At 51.5% G+C, this 14199-nt stretch overlaps 1 protein-coding gene across 1 annotated transcript in view; it reads left to right on the top strand.

The window, feature by feature from the left end:
* Positions 1-12664, top strand: part of TRPC7 (transient receptor potential cation channel subfamily C member 7) — a 136139-nt gene extending 123475 nt beyond the window's left edge. Inside the window, exons 9-12 of the mRNA XM_029941960.1 lie at positions 2203-2424; positions 3090-3170; positions 9840-9915; positions 12014-12664. Coding sequence (XP_029797820.1) covers positions 2203-2424; positions 3090-3170; positions 9840-9915; positions 12014-12183 — 549 coding nt within the window. The 3' untranslated portion in view covers positions 12184-12664. The remainder of the gene's footprint in view (positions 1-2202; positions 2425-3089; positions 3171-9839; positions 9916-12013) is intronic.
* Positions 12665-14199: the final 1535 nt, after the last annotated feature.

Below are 14199 nucleotides of genomic sequence, written 5' to 3'. Positions count from 1 at the left end.
CTCCACCCCCACCCAACCCACACCTGACCTGGGTGCGAACTCCTCACCTCCTGGAGCCCAGCTCCAGCACCAGCCATGGGGCAGCCTGCCCTACCCCAGGGCCAGGCCAAGAGCCCTATACCCAGCATCCTTCACAGCCCTTAGCACAACTCCGGGGGAAAGACCAGGAGAAGAGTAACTTAACATAATCATGTTGTGGGCCAGAGCATGTAATCCACGAGGGCACTGACTGTCAGCCCCAGTGCCTACCTAGTCCAGGCCGGGCACAGCGTAGGTACTCGACATGTGTTTGCTGAATGACTCAAAGTTGAACACTAGGCACCGTGTTAAGCTATGGGAATAAAAATAATACTTACTAACGGCGTACTCATGTCCGACACAAAGTGTTCCTCATGTGTGAACTCATGTAATTCTCACAATGACCCACGAGGTAGGCATTCTTATCCCCCTTTTACAGATGAGCAAACAGAGGCGCAGAGCCGCTATGCCGCCATGGCCACACAGCTAGGGAGGAAGAGAGTGGGGACTGGAACCCAGGCAGGCTCCAGACCCTGTGCTGTCACCACTATACCAACCTTCCTCTCGGGTCAGGTGTCCCTGTCACATCTCTCAGTTGTGCAGCAGGGGGGCTGGAAGCAAGCCCTGCCCTCACCAAACTTCCAGTCTAGAAGACCCCAGACTCCACAGACCCGATCAGCTGCTGACAGGTTCTCAGCAAAAGCAAATAGAATGGCCAAGTCTGCAGATGGTCACCTTACAGCATGCAGTACCTCGTGGCAGCCTCGTGTGGACCCCTGCTCGGCTCAGAGCCCCGAGAGGCGTAGCTGGTGTCTGTGCGGAGAGGAGCCCGCCCTCAGGGAGCACATACTCAGTGCCAGTCTCAGCGCTCTGTGAGGGAGGCAGCATTATCTCCATCTACCGATGGAGCCCTTGCTGAGGTCCCGCAGTGAGTAAGGGCTTGTGAGCCCAGGTCCGTCAGACTCCAAATCCCATGCCTCTCACCTACTCTCAAACTGCCTATAGGACAGAGGCCTAAAGAGCCTGCCTATTTAAAAAAAATGCACCTGTTACCTCTTAGAGGGCTCACACAGCATTCTGGGGTTGACACCAAGTCAGACAGAATAGATCTGGGGGCTAAAACTACCGCCACCACCAGGGGACACAGCATGGCTGGACTGCCTCCTGCCGATGCCGGCCAGGTCTGTTTCTCTTGAATTACACATACAGGATCTCTCTACATCCTCTGTGCCAGCGCTTTGACGACTAAGAAGTATGCTTTCTATAAGTACACGGTACCACAGTATAAGCCAACAAGGTAGTTGTCCGCCACATGTAAGTACTTGAAACGTGGCTGGTCCAAATTGAAATGTGCTGAAAGTATAAAACATACACTGATTTCAAAGACTCCATATGAAATAAAAATGTGCACTACCTCATTTTTATAATGATTATGTGCTGAAGTGGTTACATTTTGGATCTACCAGATTCAAAAAAATAGAGGGCTGAAATTAATTTAATCTGTTCCATTTTACTTTCTACAATATGCCTACTAGAAGATTTAAATGTATTTAGGTGTTCACCTTCATGGCTCCTATTTTATTTCTTCTGGGCCTAATGCTCCAAAATGTTAGTACCTTGATGCCGTGGTGGACTGTGAATCAGAAGAGCTCTAAGTGTTAATGGATTACGAGATTAAGCGGCAGTGAGAAAAGTTCTCTGGTGAGGGGCGAGTGGAGAATGTTTGTGAAAATTCCCAGTGGAGAGTCAAGGAGGTATGAAGAGGCTGAGGTTTTCAGCGCTAAGTCCTGAGGAGCTAGGTAGAGATTGTTAGGAATGACTCATTTCACATGGTTTTAGCAAGAGCAAATGCCCCATCTTGTGAACTGTAAAGCAGGAGAACACCCACAGATAGATTAGTCCGAGTCCTGCTGAGAAATCTGCCATCACCAGTTTGTGAGATCGAGCCCCACATCAGGCTCTGTGCTGACAGTGCGGAGCCTGCTTGGGATTCTCGCCCTCTCTCTCAAAACAAACAAACAAACAAGGAAGGAGGGAGGGAGGGAAGAAAGGAAGGAAGGAAGGAAGAAAGAAAAGAGAAAGGAATCTGCTGTCATAATGTGGAGACTGCACCCCCACCCGTCCCACTGAACTCCGATGTGAAATCGTGCCCCTTGATGGTGTGTCGTCTCCCTCGCCCCACAGGAGGATGCAGATGTGGAGTGGAAGTTTGCCAGGGCGAAGCTCTGGCTGTCTTACTTTGATGAAGGAAGAACTCTACCTGCTCCCTTCAATCTTGTGCCAAGTCCTAAATCATTTTATTATCTCATAATGAGAATCAAGATGTGCCTCATAAAACTCTGCAAATCTAAGGCCAAAAGCTGTGAAAATGACCTTGAAATGGGCATGCTGAATTCCAAATTCAGGGTAGGTAGCGCGGGGTTTATGGCGCAAGAGAAGGTGGCAGGAGGGGGAGGTGGAAGGTGTGTGTGCCTGACTGGTGCACCGAGCCCCTGACACAAGGGAAGTCAGCGGGGGGGCCCGTGCTGTTGAGAACAGGCTGTTTCAGCAGCGCAGAGACTGCCCCTGGGGCTGCCTTCTCCCCCCAGTGCCCTGCACACGCGCCCTGTCCGAGCCGAGCCCCTGCCTGGCTGGGCCAGGACCCCACCCCACAGAGGGAGAGCCCCAGGGAGGGGCAGCTCTTCCCAGAAAGTACCTGGAGAATGATCTCTGGGAAGAGAGCTTCCCTGCCCGTTATCTCCCACCCCCCGCTCCCTGTCCTGGAGATTCTTTCTCACTGTTTCTTAGCAAATTAAAATCTCTGAGGCGTCCTGGAGGAAAGACACACCCTGAACTTTAGCTCCTTGCTTCCCAAAGTTGACCAAACCACGTTCTGTAAGCTATTGTCATCCTACAGAACTCAAGTCCCAGGAAAAGTGTTCAAGGAAGCCTAGCAACAGGGGGCATATCAGCTTCCTGTGGGTCCTCTTTTTAGACACGGCCTCACGTATGGGTGTCATATATGTTATTCGAACATGTGTGTGTGTGTGTGTGTGTATTATTTATTATTATTTGTTCTCCTCCTCCCCCAGAAGACTCGCTACCAGGCTGGCATGAGGAATTCTGAAAACCTAACAGCAAATAACAGTTTCAGCAAGCCCACGAGATACCAGGTAACCACACCCTTCCCAGGTACCAGCAGACACGGATTTAGCACCATGGCCGTCAGCCCCCAGCTTCGTGCCCTCCGTCATTCAGCAAACATGGCTTGAGTGACAACTACATGAAGGCACTGCACCGCTCACTGGGGACGAGGCCACGGCTCCTATCAGAGCGGCACTGACAGCCCAGGGAGGGACAGACACAGGGAACAAGTAAACACACAAGTAAATACGTAACTTCCAATTGATAAAAGGAGAAAGGAGAAAACAATAGGGCACAAAAAGAAAAAAAGGGAGCCCCTGCTTAGATGTGGTTACCAGAGGAGGCATCTAGTAGGACGGGACAGTCAGCTAAGATCTCATAGATAAGAAGGCAGCTGCAGGGGCCTCCCAGGCACAGGAAGGGCATGAGCAAAAACCAGAGGGGAGACGCAGGGCACCTGGGTGACTTAGTCAGTTAAGCCTCCAATGCTTGATTTCAGCTCAGGTCATGATCTCATGGTTTATGGGTTGGGGCCTGCTTGGAATTCTCTTTCCCTCTCATTCTGCTCCTCCCCCACTTGCTCTCTATCTCTCTCAAAATAATTAAAAATAAACTTTAAAAAAAAAAGCCAGAGGAGAGAAGCTTGGCAAGTCTAAAGGAGCTAGAGTTCAGCAGGCAGGGGACTGGCGTCCAGGTGCAAGGGAGGGGTGTGGACTGGTGTGAGTAGGGTGATGGAGGAAAGTAGACGGATTCAGAATACACTCTGGACATACAGGCAACGGGACCTGATGCCCGTCTACAGGGATGGGCCCCAGGCATCCGGCTTAAGCAGCCAGATGCTTCACTAACCACCAGACCTAAGACCACCAGCCTGCCCAAATCTCTTCTTACACATAACCCTTAGAAGGCTTTTTATGCTCACAGCCCCTTGCATTGTGTTCGGAAATTGATGCCATGTCCCTGTATCTGTTTGAATCAGCCCATGAGCCAGTGATAAATGCTAAGTACAGGTTATCGATTATAAAAGCACAGGCCATTCTTTTCCTGCCTTCCCCTTCTAGAGGATCAGCAGTTTTATCCATGCTGATCAGTTCTTATCAGAGGCCAACGTGAAGCTGCCCTGAGCATTCCTGGGACTATGTCCCTGGTGCCACCGTCCCTGAGGGAACAATTAGACTTCGACATAGCATCTCCCAGACACAGCTCTCTAACTGCAGCTCTGCCCATATTTCAGAGCCACTTATGCAGGTAGGAGGATTCAAGTGCACAGTTAAGAAATGGTTCATCCCTCCAAGTACTTAGAGTTTTATGAGATGACATGGACTAAAAACTGGAGATGGGCAAATCTTGTATTGAATCGTGTACAAAATTGGGCCTGAGCAGTTTGATCTGCTTTGCGTTATTCTACAGGACAAATCCTTTGGTCAGTGGAGGGATTTTTATCTCTCAGCTTCCCAGAGAAAAGTATAGATTATCTGTGCCAGAAAAGAGATCGAAAACCCTAATGGGTTAGGGTCAAATCTCTGATGGGTTTCAGGCAGAATCAGCTGCTAAGATAAAGGAAGACTGATTACCTGGTGAAACGTCCTGTACCCAGAATGAACCCTTTATGAACAAGACTGTGTTCACAAGCTGCCTCAGAGAGATCCCATTCCTATCGTCTCATCAATGGTTGAGTCCGGGCTGCTTTCAGTGTCCCCAAGAACTCCCTGGTCGTGATTACAGAGATTGATGGTATTCAGCTTCGGGCTACTCACAGCCTTGGACAGCTTGCTCACCCTATATTTTGTGAATCTACCAAGAAAAACCTGGGGCTACTTATTCAAACCGTTTTCACAGAAAAGAAGAAAGGAAAAGCAGGGCTAGTGAGCATCAGAGGGAAAGGGCTAGGAAGCAAGGAAAGGGGAACAGAGAGCACTTGGCATTTGCACGTGCACCCTTCGCTCAGCCCTGCAAGGTGCATGCAGTCTGGTCATCTGCTCAGACAGATGGCATGAAGGACACAGGGGCGGGGGCTAGACACTAGCCCAGGTGTAATCTCACCATATGCTGGTGAGAGAGGCAGTAACTTTAAATCCATTTATCGAATGAGAAAACTAAGACTCAGTGGTGAAGCTTCCACAGCTGGGTCAACTATCTGTCTGAGTCACAGTGGCACCCTCCTTTACTACAGCACACTTCCTAGGCACCCAAGTCTTGCTGAGACCCTGTCCTACCAGAGCTGTCTGTGGAGGGGTGAGGGGAGAAGGCGAGGTAGAGGAGGAGCTTCTAGCATGGACGATTGGTGTAAGGGTCTGACAAAGCCTCTCTTGTCTTCTTGGGCCCACTGGTGGACTTCTAAGATGCGCTGCTTTCTTCCCTCCAAACGTGCAGGGATCAGAAGGAGCCGAGCACACGTCCTCTTTCTGACGATCGTGTCCCACACACCTCGAGGAGGACACGTGCTGTCAGTGTCTTTCACTGCCATGGTTCGGGGTGATTCTGCAGCGCTCCCAGGAAGACAAAAGGCCCGTGGAGCACACACGTGGAATTTTTAAACTCCTGGCCTTTGTGTCTTGTCAGTAGATCTGCCTGATTTTTCAAATCTAGTACTTGAGATGTTTATGTTATGCTTGTCAATCCTTTGACTTCCAGGGCTTCTCCATGGGAGGGGAAGGCGGAGGCCTGCTGTGTTGAGCTTTAACTTAGGCGTCCAGGGTTCTGATCGCTATTTTTCACAAGACTAGTCCCTTGCTTTTGCCATGGTTTGTTTTGCTTTGTTTCCAATCTGGGCTCATATGGTACTAAATAATGAAACAAAACCAAGACTCTGGTGAGGGGGTCAAAGTATGCCTCCTATCAAAGTGACTCTGTGACCCGTTCCAACATCCAGGGGGCCTTTTGCTGGGGTGGGTGCAGACACAGATACTCACAGTCTGAGAGGCACATATCCATCACGGGCAAAGCCAACAAGCCGCATCCCAAACGAACCACAGGATCCAGGCGCCTTCTGTAAGTCAAGCAAGCCCCAGTGTTAGGGATGCAAGCCCTTCCCCAAACCAGGGGGAGCCCTCTTTTTCATGTCCTAGGTCGTCCTTTTGGTAGAGATCAAAGCAAATAGGAGAGACAACTAGCCAACGCTGACCTCTTCTTTTTCTGGTGTCTGATAAACCCCAGTTTAACAAATGACATGTCCTAGGATCCACTGTGCCCCCTCTCTTCCAAAGGTCCTTTGATCTCGGTTTTCCTAAGTGGCAACACTGCTTCCTTCCGGATTCTGCTTCACTTACCATCTTCGATGTACCATATACGTGCTCTCAGTTTACATCTTTAACTGCTCTCACTGTACAGAGAGACATGTCTCTTCCAAAGAAAGAGCCAGCAGTGTGGAAAGGCCATTTGAGCCCCGGGAATGTGGGGGGAGGGGCAAAGAACTGGTGGCTCCTTCCCCAGTGTGGGTCTCAGTGTCATGACCCTTCTGAGCTACTGTGCGTCTCATTCTCATCCCCTCGAGCATCACATCACTACATATATTCATCCTCACCGCTTGTACAGGGCAGGAGGGCAAGGGAGGCAGAACCGGCACTGACCAGGATGCCTCAACCTGGGGAAAGGTTATGATCTTCTCGAAGTGAGGAACTGTATCAAAGAGAGCAAGGAGATGTCTCAAAACCCATAACAAAGCAACATCCTTTTCCCCTCTACACAGGGAAGGAGGGGAGACTTTTAGGGTCCATCTCTCCTGAAAACAGATCTTCTCTAGCACCCATGTCACACAGATAGGCACCTGCCAACCACTTCGGCATTTCTGGGGATAAGCCTGCCATCTCACTCCTGCAGTCCCCAGGCTGTCTGACATGTACACCCCAGAGGGGAACGAGGTGCCCATCAAGACACAGAGTCCCTAAGCAATTGCTCAGCTGTCACACCATTCTCCTCTTAAGTACCTGTCGCTCCTGAGAGAGAAGTGGAAGGTCAAAGGGTCCCCACTTGTCTGCAACACTCATGAGATTCTGCTTCCATATTAAGCCTCTATAATCCTGATGCGTGCTGAGAGGCTTAATGACAAGCATTTGTTTCTCTCCCCTTGGGGCCACAGATGTGCAAACCTTAGTTATGCAGGCCAGTGTTCAAGATTGGGGCATTAGCATTTATGACAATGACATACCGGTGACCTTCTTCCCCAAGGGCAACAATATCTTTCATTGAAATGTCCCAAGGGGTAACAACTGAACGGAGCCATCCATCCTCCAAAATCTAGCTGAGGCTTCTTCCTATGTAGACCACTGTTTTTTAAAGATCAAATGGGTACCTAAACGCAGCCCGAATCCCCAGTGACCAACGGGAGCCAGTTTCCTGCATCTCATCCCCTAAAGCGTCCTGCACATAACCTTTTCCTGAAGGTTAGAAGGAGCCCCAGCTTTGGTTCCCATTTTGGTTAAATCTCACTTCCAGGCTCTATGACCCTGGAGAAGTCACCTGGCTCATCGAGGCGTCCTGCCAATGGAGACCACCTTCCCGATCTCACTGGGCTTCTGGGAGGATTCAGTGAGGCCATTTTGTCCAGGAGGCTAACAGTCTCCTGGTCTGCGGGGGATCCGCTCTACATCTATGTCCCCTTCCCCCCTCCTCCCAGAGGGCCCCTCCGCAGTGCAGGGGGCTTGTGAGCAGTGTCTCGCCTATTCAAAACAAATGGAGCTGGAGGGGCACATTGTGTATTAATAATAAACATACCATGGCATCTTTTCAACTAATGGGTTGAGCTGGGTTGTACTAAAACACAGCATGCGCCCTAAGCTTCCATAGCTGGGAAGAGACTGTTCAGCGCATCACGGCAAAGAGAACTCTCCGCCTCCAATCTCAGGCTCATGCTTTCTTCCTCATACAAATAAAACGTATTTGACTGATGAATCCAGAAACCAAAGAACCCTTAATCCTTGAGGTTTTCCTTAAAACAGCAACAAACTGGGGCGCCTGAGTGGCTCAGTCAGTTAAGCATCCGGCTTCGGCTCAGGACATGATCTCACGGTTGTGGGCTCAAGCCCCTCATCAGGCTCTGTGCTGACAGCTCAGAGCCTGGAGCCTGCTTCAGATTCTGTGTCTCCCTCCCTCTCTTTCTGACCCTCCCCTGCTTGTGCTGTCTCTCTCTGTCTCTCAAAAAAAAAAAAAAATCAACACACTTTAACTAGATCCTCTGGACCTGCTTCAGCCTGAAATTTTGCAGAACTTCTGATTTCTGTATTCAGTATGCATTTTACATACTTGGGTATCTGGGGTTTTAGGGTTTTGTGCTTTTCCCCACGAGGACCAGCTCGGGATCAAGATGGTTTTGCTTTGGCTTTACGGTTCAAAGTGAAAAGAACCTTACTGAATCCCAGGCAAGGCATGTGTTCTTAGTAACTTGGGTAACCTGCCTTATTGACTAGGAGAATGTCAAGGGTAAATCTAGCATGGCATCTTGACCACTAACATGGCAAGACCCAGGGCCCTCTGACGGAGGGCAGCGTGAAGACAACCCGCTCATTCACTTTTCGGCCAGAAATAAGGTCACGACTCAAACGGCAGAGCCAAGTGGACCACAGCCCGAGGGCTGAGGAGAGGCCCCACTGGCCTGCAGGGCCTCAGGGCTCATCACCGACAGCCTCCACTTGTCCCTGCAAGTCCTGGACTCACAAGGCCTGGAGACACGGGCATGAGGTCTTTGCCATCCAAGGCAGCTGATGACCAGAACGTGTTGAGTCCTCCTGGTGTCCCAGCCATCCACTTCCCTTTGCTTACAAAGAGCTCTTCCTGAGTCCATGTATTCAGAGAGAACTTAGCAACCCGCCTAGCAGCACAGTTAGGGACAGAGTTCAGGTCCCTTCCATCTAGAAAGATGCTGCCACTGTCCCCAGAGTCCTCAGGTGTGAGCAGGTGAGGCAGGTCACAGGCAGGGACGAGCTAGGAACAGGGAATCCCTCCCTTCCTGCGGGCCGCTCCGTTCGTGCAAGATTCAGAAGCCTCCACTACCAGAGTATCTTGAAATCCTGTGATTTCCCAGGAAGCTTCCAACAACTAGCTGGCAAAATCCAAAGTTCACCTCCTGGAGTCCTTCTCACACTTGGCTCTATTCTGGCTGTCTCTTGAATGTTCACGAATATCTCCTGACCGGCTGGAAGAACCAGGATCTGCGTAATGCGAGGCACTTCCTCCAGCCATCACCCCCAGCACCAGGCAGAGGGGACCTCAGGGAAGGGGTGTTTTGGCAAAACCTCCGGAGGCCCGGCCGTGTCTGTTCTGCCTCTGGTAGGAATTTTCCGAGGTACAGTGGACTTGTCCGACCTGGTCCTGACTCTAAGTCTCGAGGAAAGGACATGACTGGTTAAGGTCACAACAAAGATCAGGGTAGTGTTGGGCTTGGGACCCTCAAGCAGCACCTATACATCTTAGATGCCTCTCTCTCTCTCTCTCTCCCTCCCTCCTTGGCTTGGCCTTCCTCCTTTAAGTGTCCTATTCTTACACCCCCAGGGGCGGGATCATCCTAGGGGGAGAGGTTAAACAGAGTCAGGCCCGGGTTCCACCAATAGGCAAGGCACCCTCAGAGGAGAGGCACCGGGCGCAGGACGACTCTGGCCGTGGACCGGGCGCCCCGCAGAGAAATGGGGTCGCACATACACCGTGCAGGCTGCTTCTGTCCTCGACCAGGCTTGTTTGACCCTCTCCTTGTGCTCACATTTCAGAAAATCATGAAACGGCTCATAAAAAGATATGTCCTGAAGGCCCAGGTGGATAGAGAAAATGACGAAGTCAACGAAGGTAAGCGAATCGGTTGGTTTCCTACAGGCCGTCAGTGGGACGTGGTCTCGCCAAGCCAAGGTGCTGTCTGCAAGGCCGTGCCCTTGCCTGGAGGCCCTGGGGAGGCCCGGGTTCCCTGATGGTTGGGGTGTGGGCAGGAGGAGGTCCCGTGCCGCTGTGGGGCGGAGGCCTCTGCTCCCCGGCTGGCTGTGGGCTGGGACCACCCTGTGGCTGCATACAGCCCGCCTGGGCTCAGAACCAACCCCCGGGGGAACTGAGCTCTTCTCCTGCTGCCATGTTCCTTCTGCTTCTGTTGTCATGTCTTCCCTTCCCCTTTTAAAGACTCACCATTAGACTGGATGATCCAGAATAATCTCCCTATTTAAAGTTGGCTGATGAGTAACCCTAATTCCACTTGTGACCTTGGTTCCCTTCGGCCATATAAAGTTATCATACTCAGTCTGGACACCAGGGATTAGGACCTGGTCACCTTTCTGGGGTAGGTCTACTGCCTCGCGCCTCGTGTCCCATGAATTCCAAAATGGCCCCGAAGTCCTCATTCCGTGGGTGCAGACTGCGCACCACCTTCAGAACCTGCTACCAGCCTGCCTCACTTCCAGGCTCTCAGAATCTGACAACGAGCTGTGTTTCTCGAAGTATCCCCCAACTCAGAATCGCTTGTTACAATTGCAGATCCCAGAACCCACCCAGGCCCAGTGCATTGGCATCTCTAGGGTGACTCTTGCGGGGGGCGGGGGGGGGGGGGGGAGTCTGCATTTTGATAAAAGCACCAGGTCATCCTGATGCACTGATGCACACTCAAGTTTGCAGACTACATCCTTTTCACTGTTTGAGTTATTTTCCAGTCCATTTAATGCAGGTACTCTTAAGTAAAAAGCAAATTACCTTATACCCGGTAATTAATCTTCATGAGACACAGAGGACAAATATTTGCTACCTAGAAGCAGCCTCCTGGATGAACGAAAGCACTAAGGCTCGCCCTCCCTTGGCCACAGGGGCCAAAGCACCTGGTCACGAAGTCACCCTGTGCTTCATCCTGGGGCAGCCAGCATGCAGCCTGAACATCAACAGAGCTCATTCCTGGGCTGACACTTCCTAGGGGCTGAGCAGGGGCCCATCAAGCTACCCCTACTTATGGGTCTGGAACGTAAAACTGCCAGCCTGCCAGCCCGCTGTGACAGACAGGAATGTAACCAGTTACAGAAGGTGGGGCTGCCAGGCTCTGTGCCCCTGGCGTTATCCCCTGCAGCTGGGGCTCCAGTAAAGGAAATAGGGGATGTATGCGTTTGTCAGAATCGGCCAAACTGTGCCTTTAAGACGTTTGCTTTTTCTGTGCACAACATATAAGGAGAAGAGAGAATGAATAGCGTGCTTTCAGGCACTGGGCTCCTGTTTGAGTCCAAGTCCGGTATCTACAACAGCAGAAAAGAACATCGGAGCCTCCTAACTAAAAGTTTCCCAGCCCCAGACCAGGTGGATTTCTGCCCATGTGGCTCACTGTGGAAAAAAGTTCAAGTTCCCACCTGGTGGTCCCTTGCTGTGGAAAGAGGAGGAGGCCTCAGACAGGCAGTGCTGCCGGCATGGTGTAGGGGGACCCTGCCCCGCCCGGCTGCCGGGCTGCATGGCCAGGAGCCCTGTGCTGAGCATCCCCTTCACACTTGGGAGTCCACCCCCCTCCCCGCCCTCAGATAAAGACAGAACAAAACATGAAGCAGCATGAAAATGATGGTCGCAGTTAAGGAGGGTGTGGCTCAGTCTAGAAATCTGCCTTTACTGTCTCCAAGACCAACATCTAACAATTATATCAAACAGGTGCTGGAATAGGAATTCACACCTGTGACCTTGACTCCTCCGTCTACCTGAAACCCTTAACAACGATCTTGACCAGGAATGGGAAGAAGAGGGTTTTAAATGGGCAGACGAGTCCTTCGGCGGTCAGAGCTGGGTGTTACTTAGGTCAAAATGCAACTCCCGGGCCCTCACCTCTGCCCTTAATAGGCAACCTGAAAACCTGCCAGAAGGATGCACGCCCCAAATGTATGGGGAAGGAGCCCCTTCTGCCTGCTCATGCTCACCAACATCTCATCTGTCCCTGCAGGTGAACTGAAGGAAATCAAGCAAGATATCTCCAGCCTACGCTATGAGCTTCTGGAAGAGAAATCTCAAGCGACCGGGGAGCTGGCAGACCTGATCCAACAGCTTAGTGAGAAATTTGGAAAGAACTTAAACAAAGACCATCTGAGGGTCAACAAGGGCAAAGACATTTAGCAGCCTGCATCGGCATCTGTGACTTATACCAGCATTCCCAGGCCGGGATGGATTTCCTAGCCACCAGCCCTGGCGGGGAAGGGGCCAGGCCCGCTCCTCTGGGACACTAAGGGGACCCACTGGCTCTGTCCTGAGCAGAGTCGCTGACATGTGCAGGGTAGGAGCCTGCCTTGACCCAGAACTGTTGTGAATCTAGGCTGTTGGGTAAGAAAGGCCAGCACAGGAGGAGGGGGAGGGGACGCTCCCTGACTCGTGGGACATGCAGTCCAGCCACGGGGACATGCAGGAAGAGGCCTTCGTGGGTGCACACACGTGCCTCCCACTGCACACGGACCGCATCTCTGTCTGTGTCCCAGGAAGCCAGACCACCTCATCCCATGCACCCCTTCGCACTCCCTCCCCACCACCCAGTCACATCCACACAGAACCGGGAGGTGACCTGTGATCTACTCTTAAGTGCCAGACGAGAACACAGATAGCAAAATAGTTCTATTTGTTTATAAAAAAAAATTTAAAAATCCTAAATCAAAAATTGTACTGTAGGTAGCACTGTTTAGAGAACAACAAAATCCAAATGATGTATTTTTACCTTTATTAAGATTATCTTGTATTTACTATTTTTACCTAAAATGGAAAGAAATAAAATTACCTCATGATAGCCTGGGGAGCCTCCGTCAATGTGCCAGCCTCCCGCCATCCTGTGGCCTGTCTGGAGGTGACCTTGGAAGGCCGTGGGTCAGCACTTCCCTGGGAGGAGAACTGCAGGCACGGAGGGGGAAGGGACCAATCCCCTAAGATCCTGCCACCAGAAGCCCTACCTTCCAGCCCCCCTCCTCTCCCCAGACCTACTGACCCCAACCTGACCAGTGTCAGAAAGGAAGTAAAGAAAATGGTGAGGGAACTGAGACATTTCCTCTCACCCACCTCTAACCCTCTTTCCAGGTGTGGGAGGGGAAGAGATGCCTTGATGACCCCCAACCCTGGCACCCCCACCCCTTTCTGGAGGGACCTGGGTGTGAATGAAGAGAGCAGCCACCAGAGGGAGCCCTAGTCCCAAACAACTCCCATTCAGAGCGGGTTGGAAAAGATGCCCTTGGATTCAGGGAGACCACTGGTCTTACTAGTAATACCAGCCAGATGCACTGTACCAGGCAATGTGCTGGAGGCTCCGCCCACATCTGACCACTGACCACTCACAGCAACCTTGTGAGAAGAAGGAGGCTCAGGGTCACAATTCAAATGCCTTACAGACATCCTAGGAGGGCAAAATGTGTGTGTGTGAGATACGTGGATATGTAGGAAGGGGCTTCTGTTTCACGATATACAGTGTGTCTTCAGAGATAAAACGTGTTTTACTCAGCAGCCGGTCTAGGAAAAGAGCAGATCAGGAAGACTAAAGAAAAGTGAGGCCGGTCCCAGCACGGAGGCAGGAGGGTGAACCACGACAAACAGGGCAGCTGAGCCCTACCTAAAGTGGGCCCCAGGCACGCAGCCCAGCCAACTGATGCCATGAAGAATGCAGGCCCAGATCTTCCCAGTTTCTGGCCATGGGGGAGCCCACACTTGCTGGGCCCCTGGCAGCCAAGATGGGGGGCTGGATAAGATGCCCTGACATGTGGCTTCACACCTGGGCTTTCCTGGCACCGCCCTCCAAGAGAAAGGAAACAGAGATGTCTGACGCATCCCGGAAGCTTACTAAGGTCCCAGAGGTGTTCACCTGTGGTCCTTGAGAGGGGCCATAGATGGATCTCGAAAACCTTTCAAAGCCTCAAGTGCCCATCAGATTGTGTGCTTGTCTTTGTGATAGCACATTGTTCTGGAGAGGACACCTGCAGCGTGTTCCCAATACTCATCCATGCCCCTGCCCCAAGCCTGCAGCTGATGACTGAATTCATTCAGCAGATGTGGACTGAATCCCTCGTCAGTGCCTGGGGATGCAACACACAGGCGTCCGGAGGGGCTCCTTTTTCTGCCTGGACTCTGACTAAGAAAGCTGACGTGCTTTGTAGGAAGAGC

This window comes from Suricata suricatta, chromosome 6 (assembly GCF_006229205.1).
Source record: "Suricata suricatta isolate VVHF042 chromosome 6, meerkat_22Aug2017_6uvM2_HiC, whole genome shotgun sequence".
Lineage (NCBI taxonomy): Eukaryota > Metazoa > Chordata > Mammalia > Carnivora > Herpestidae > Suricata > Suricata suricatta.
The sequence above is the reverse complement of the archived record's forward strand: the minus strand, read 5'-3'. Positions and strand labels throughout refer to the sequence as shown.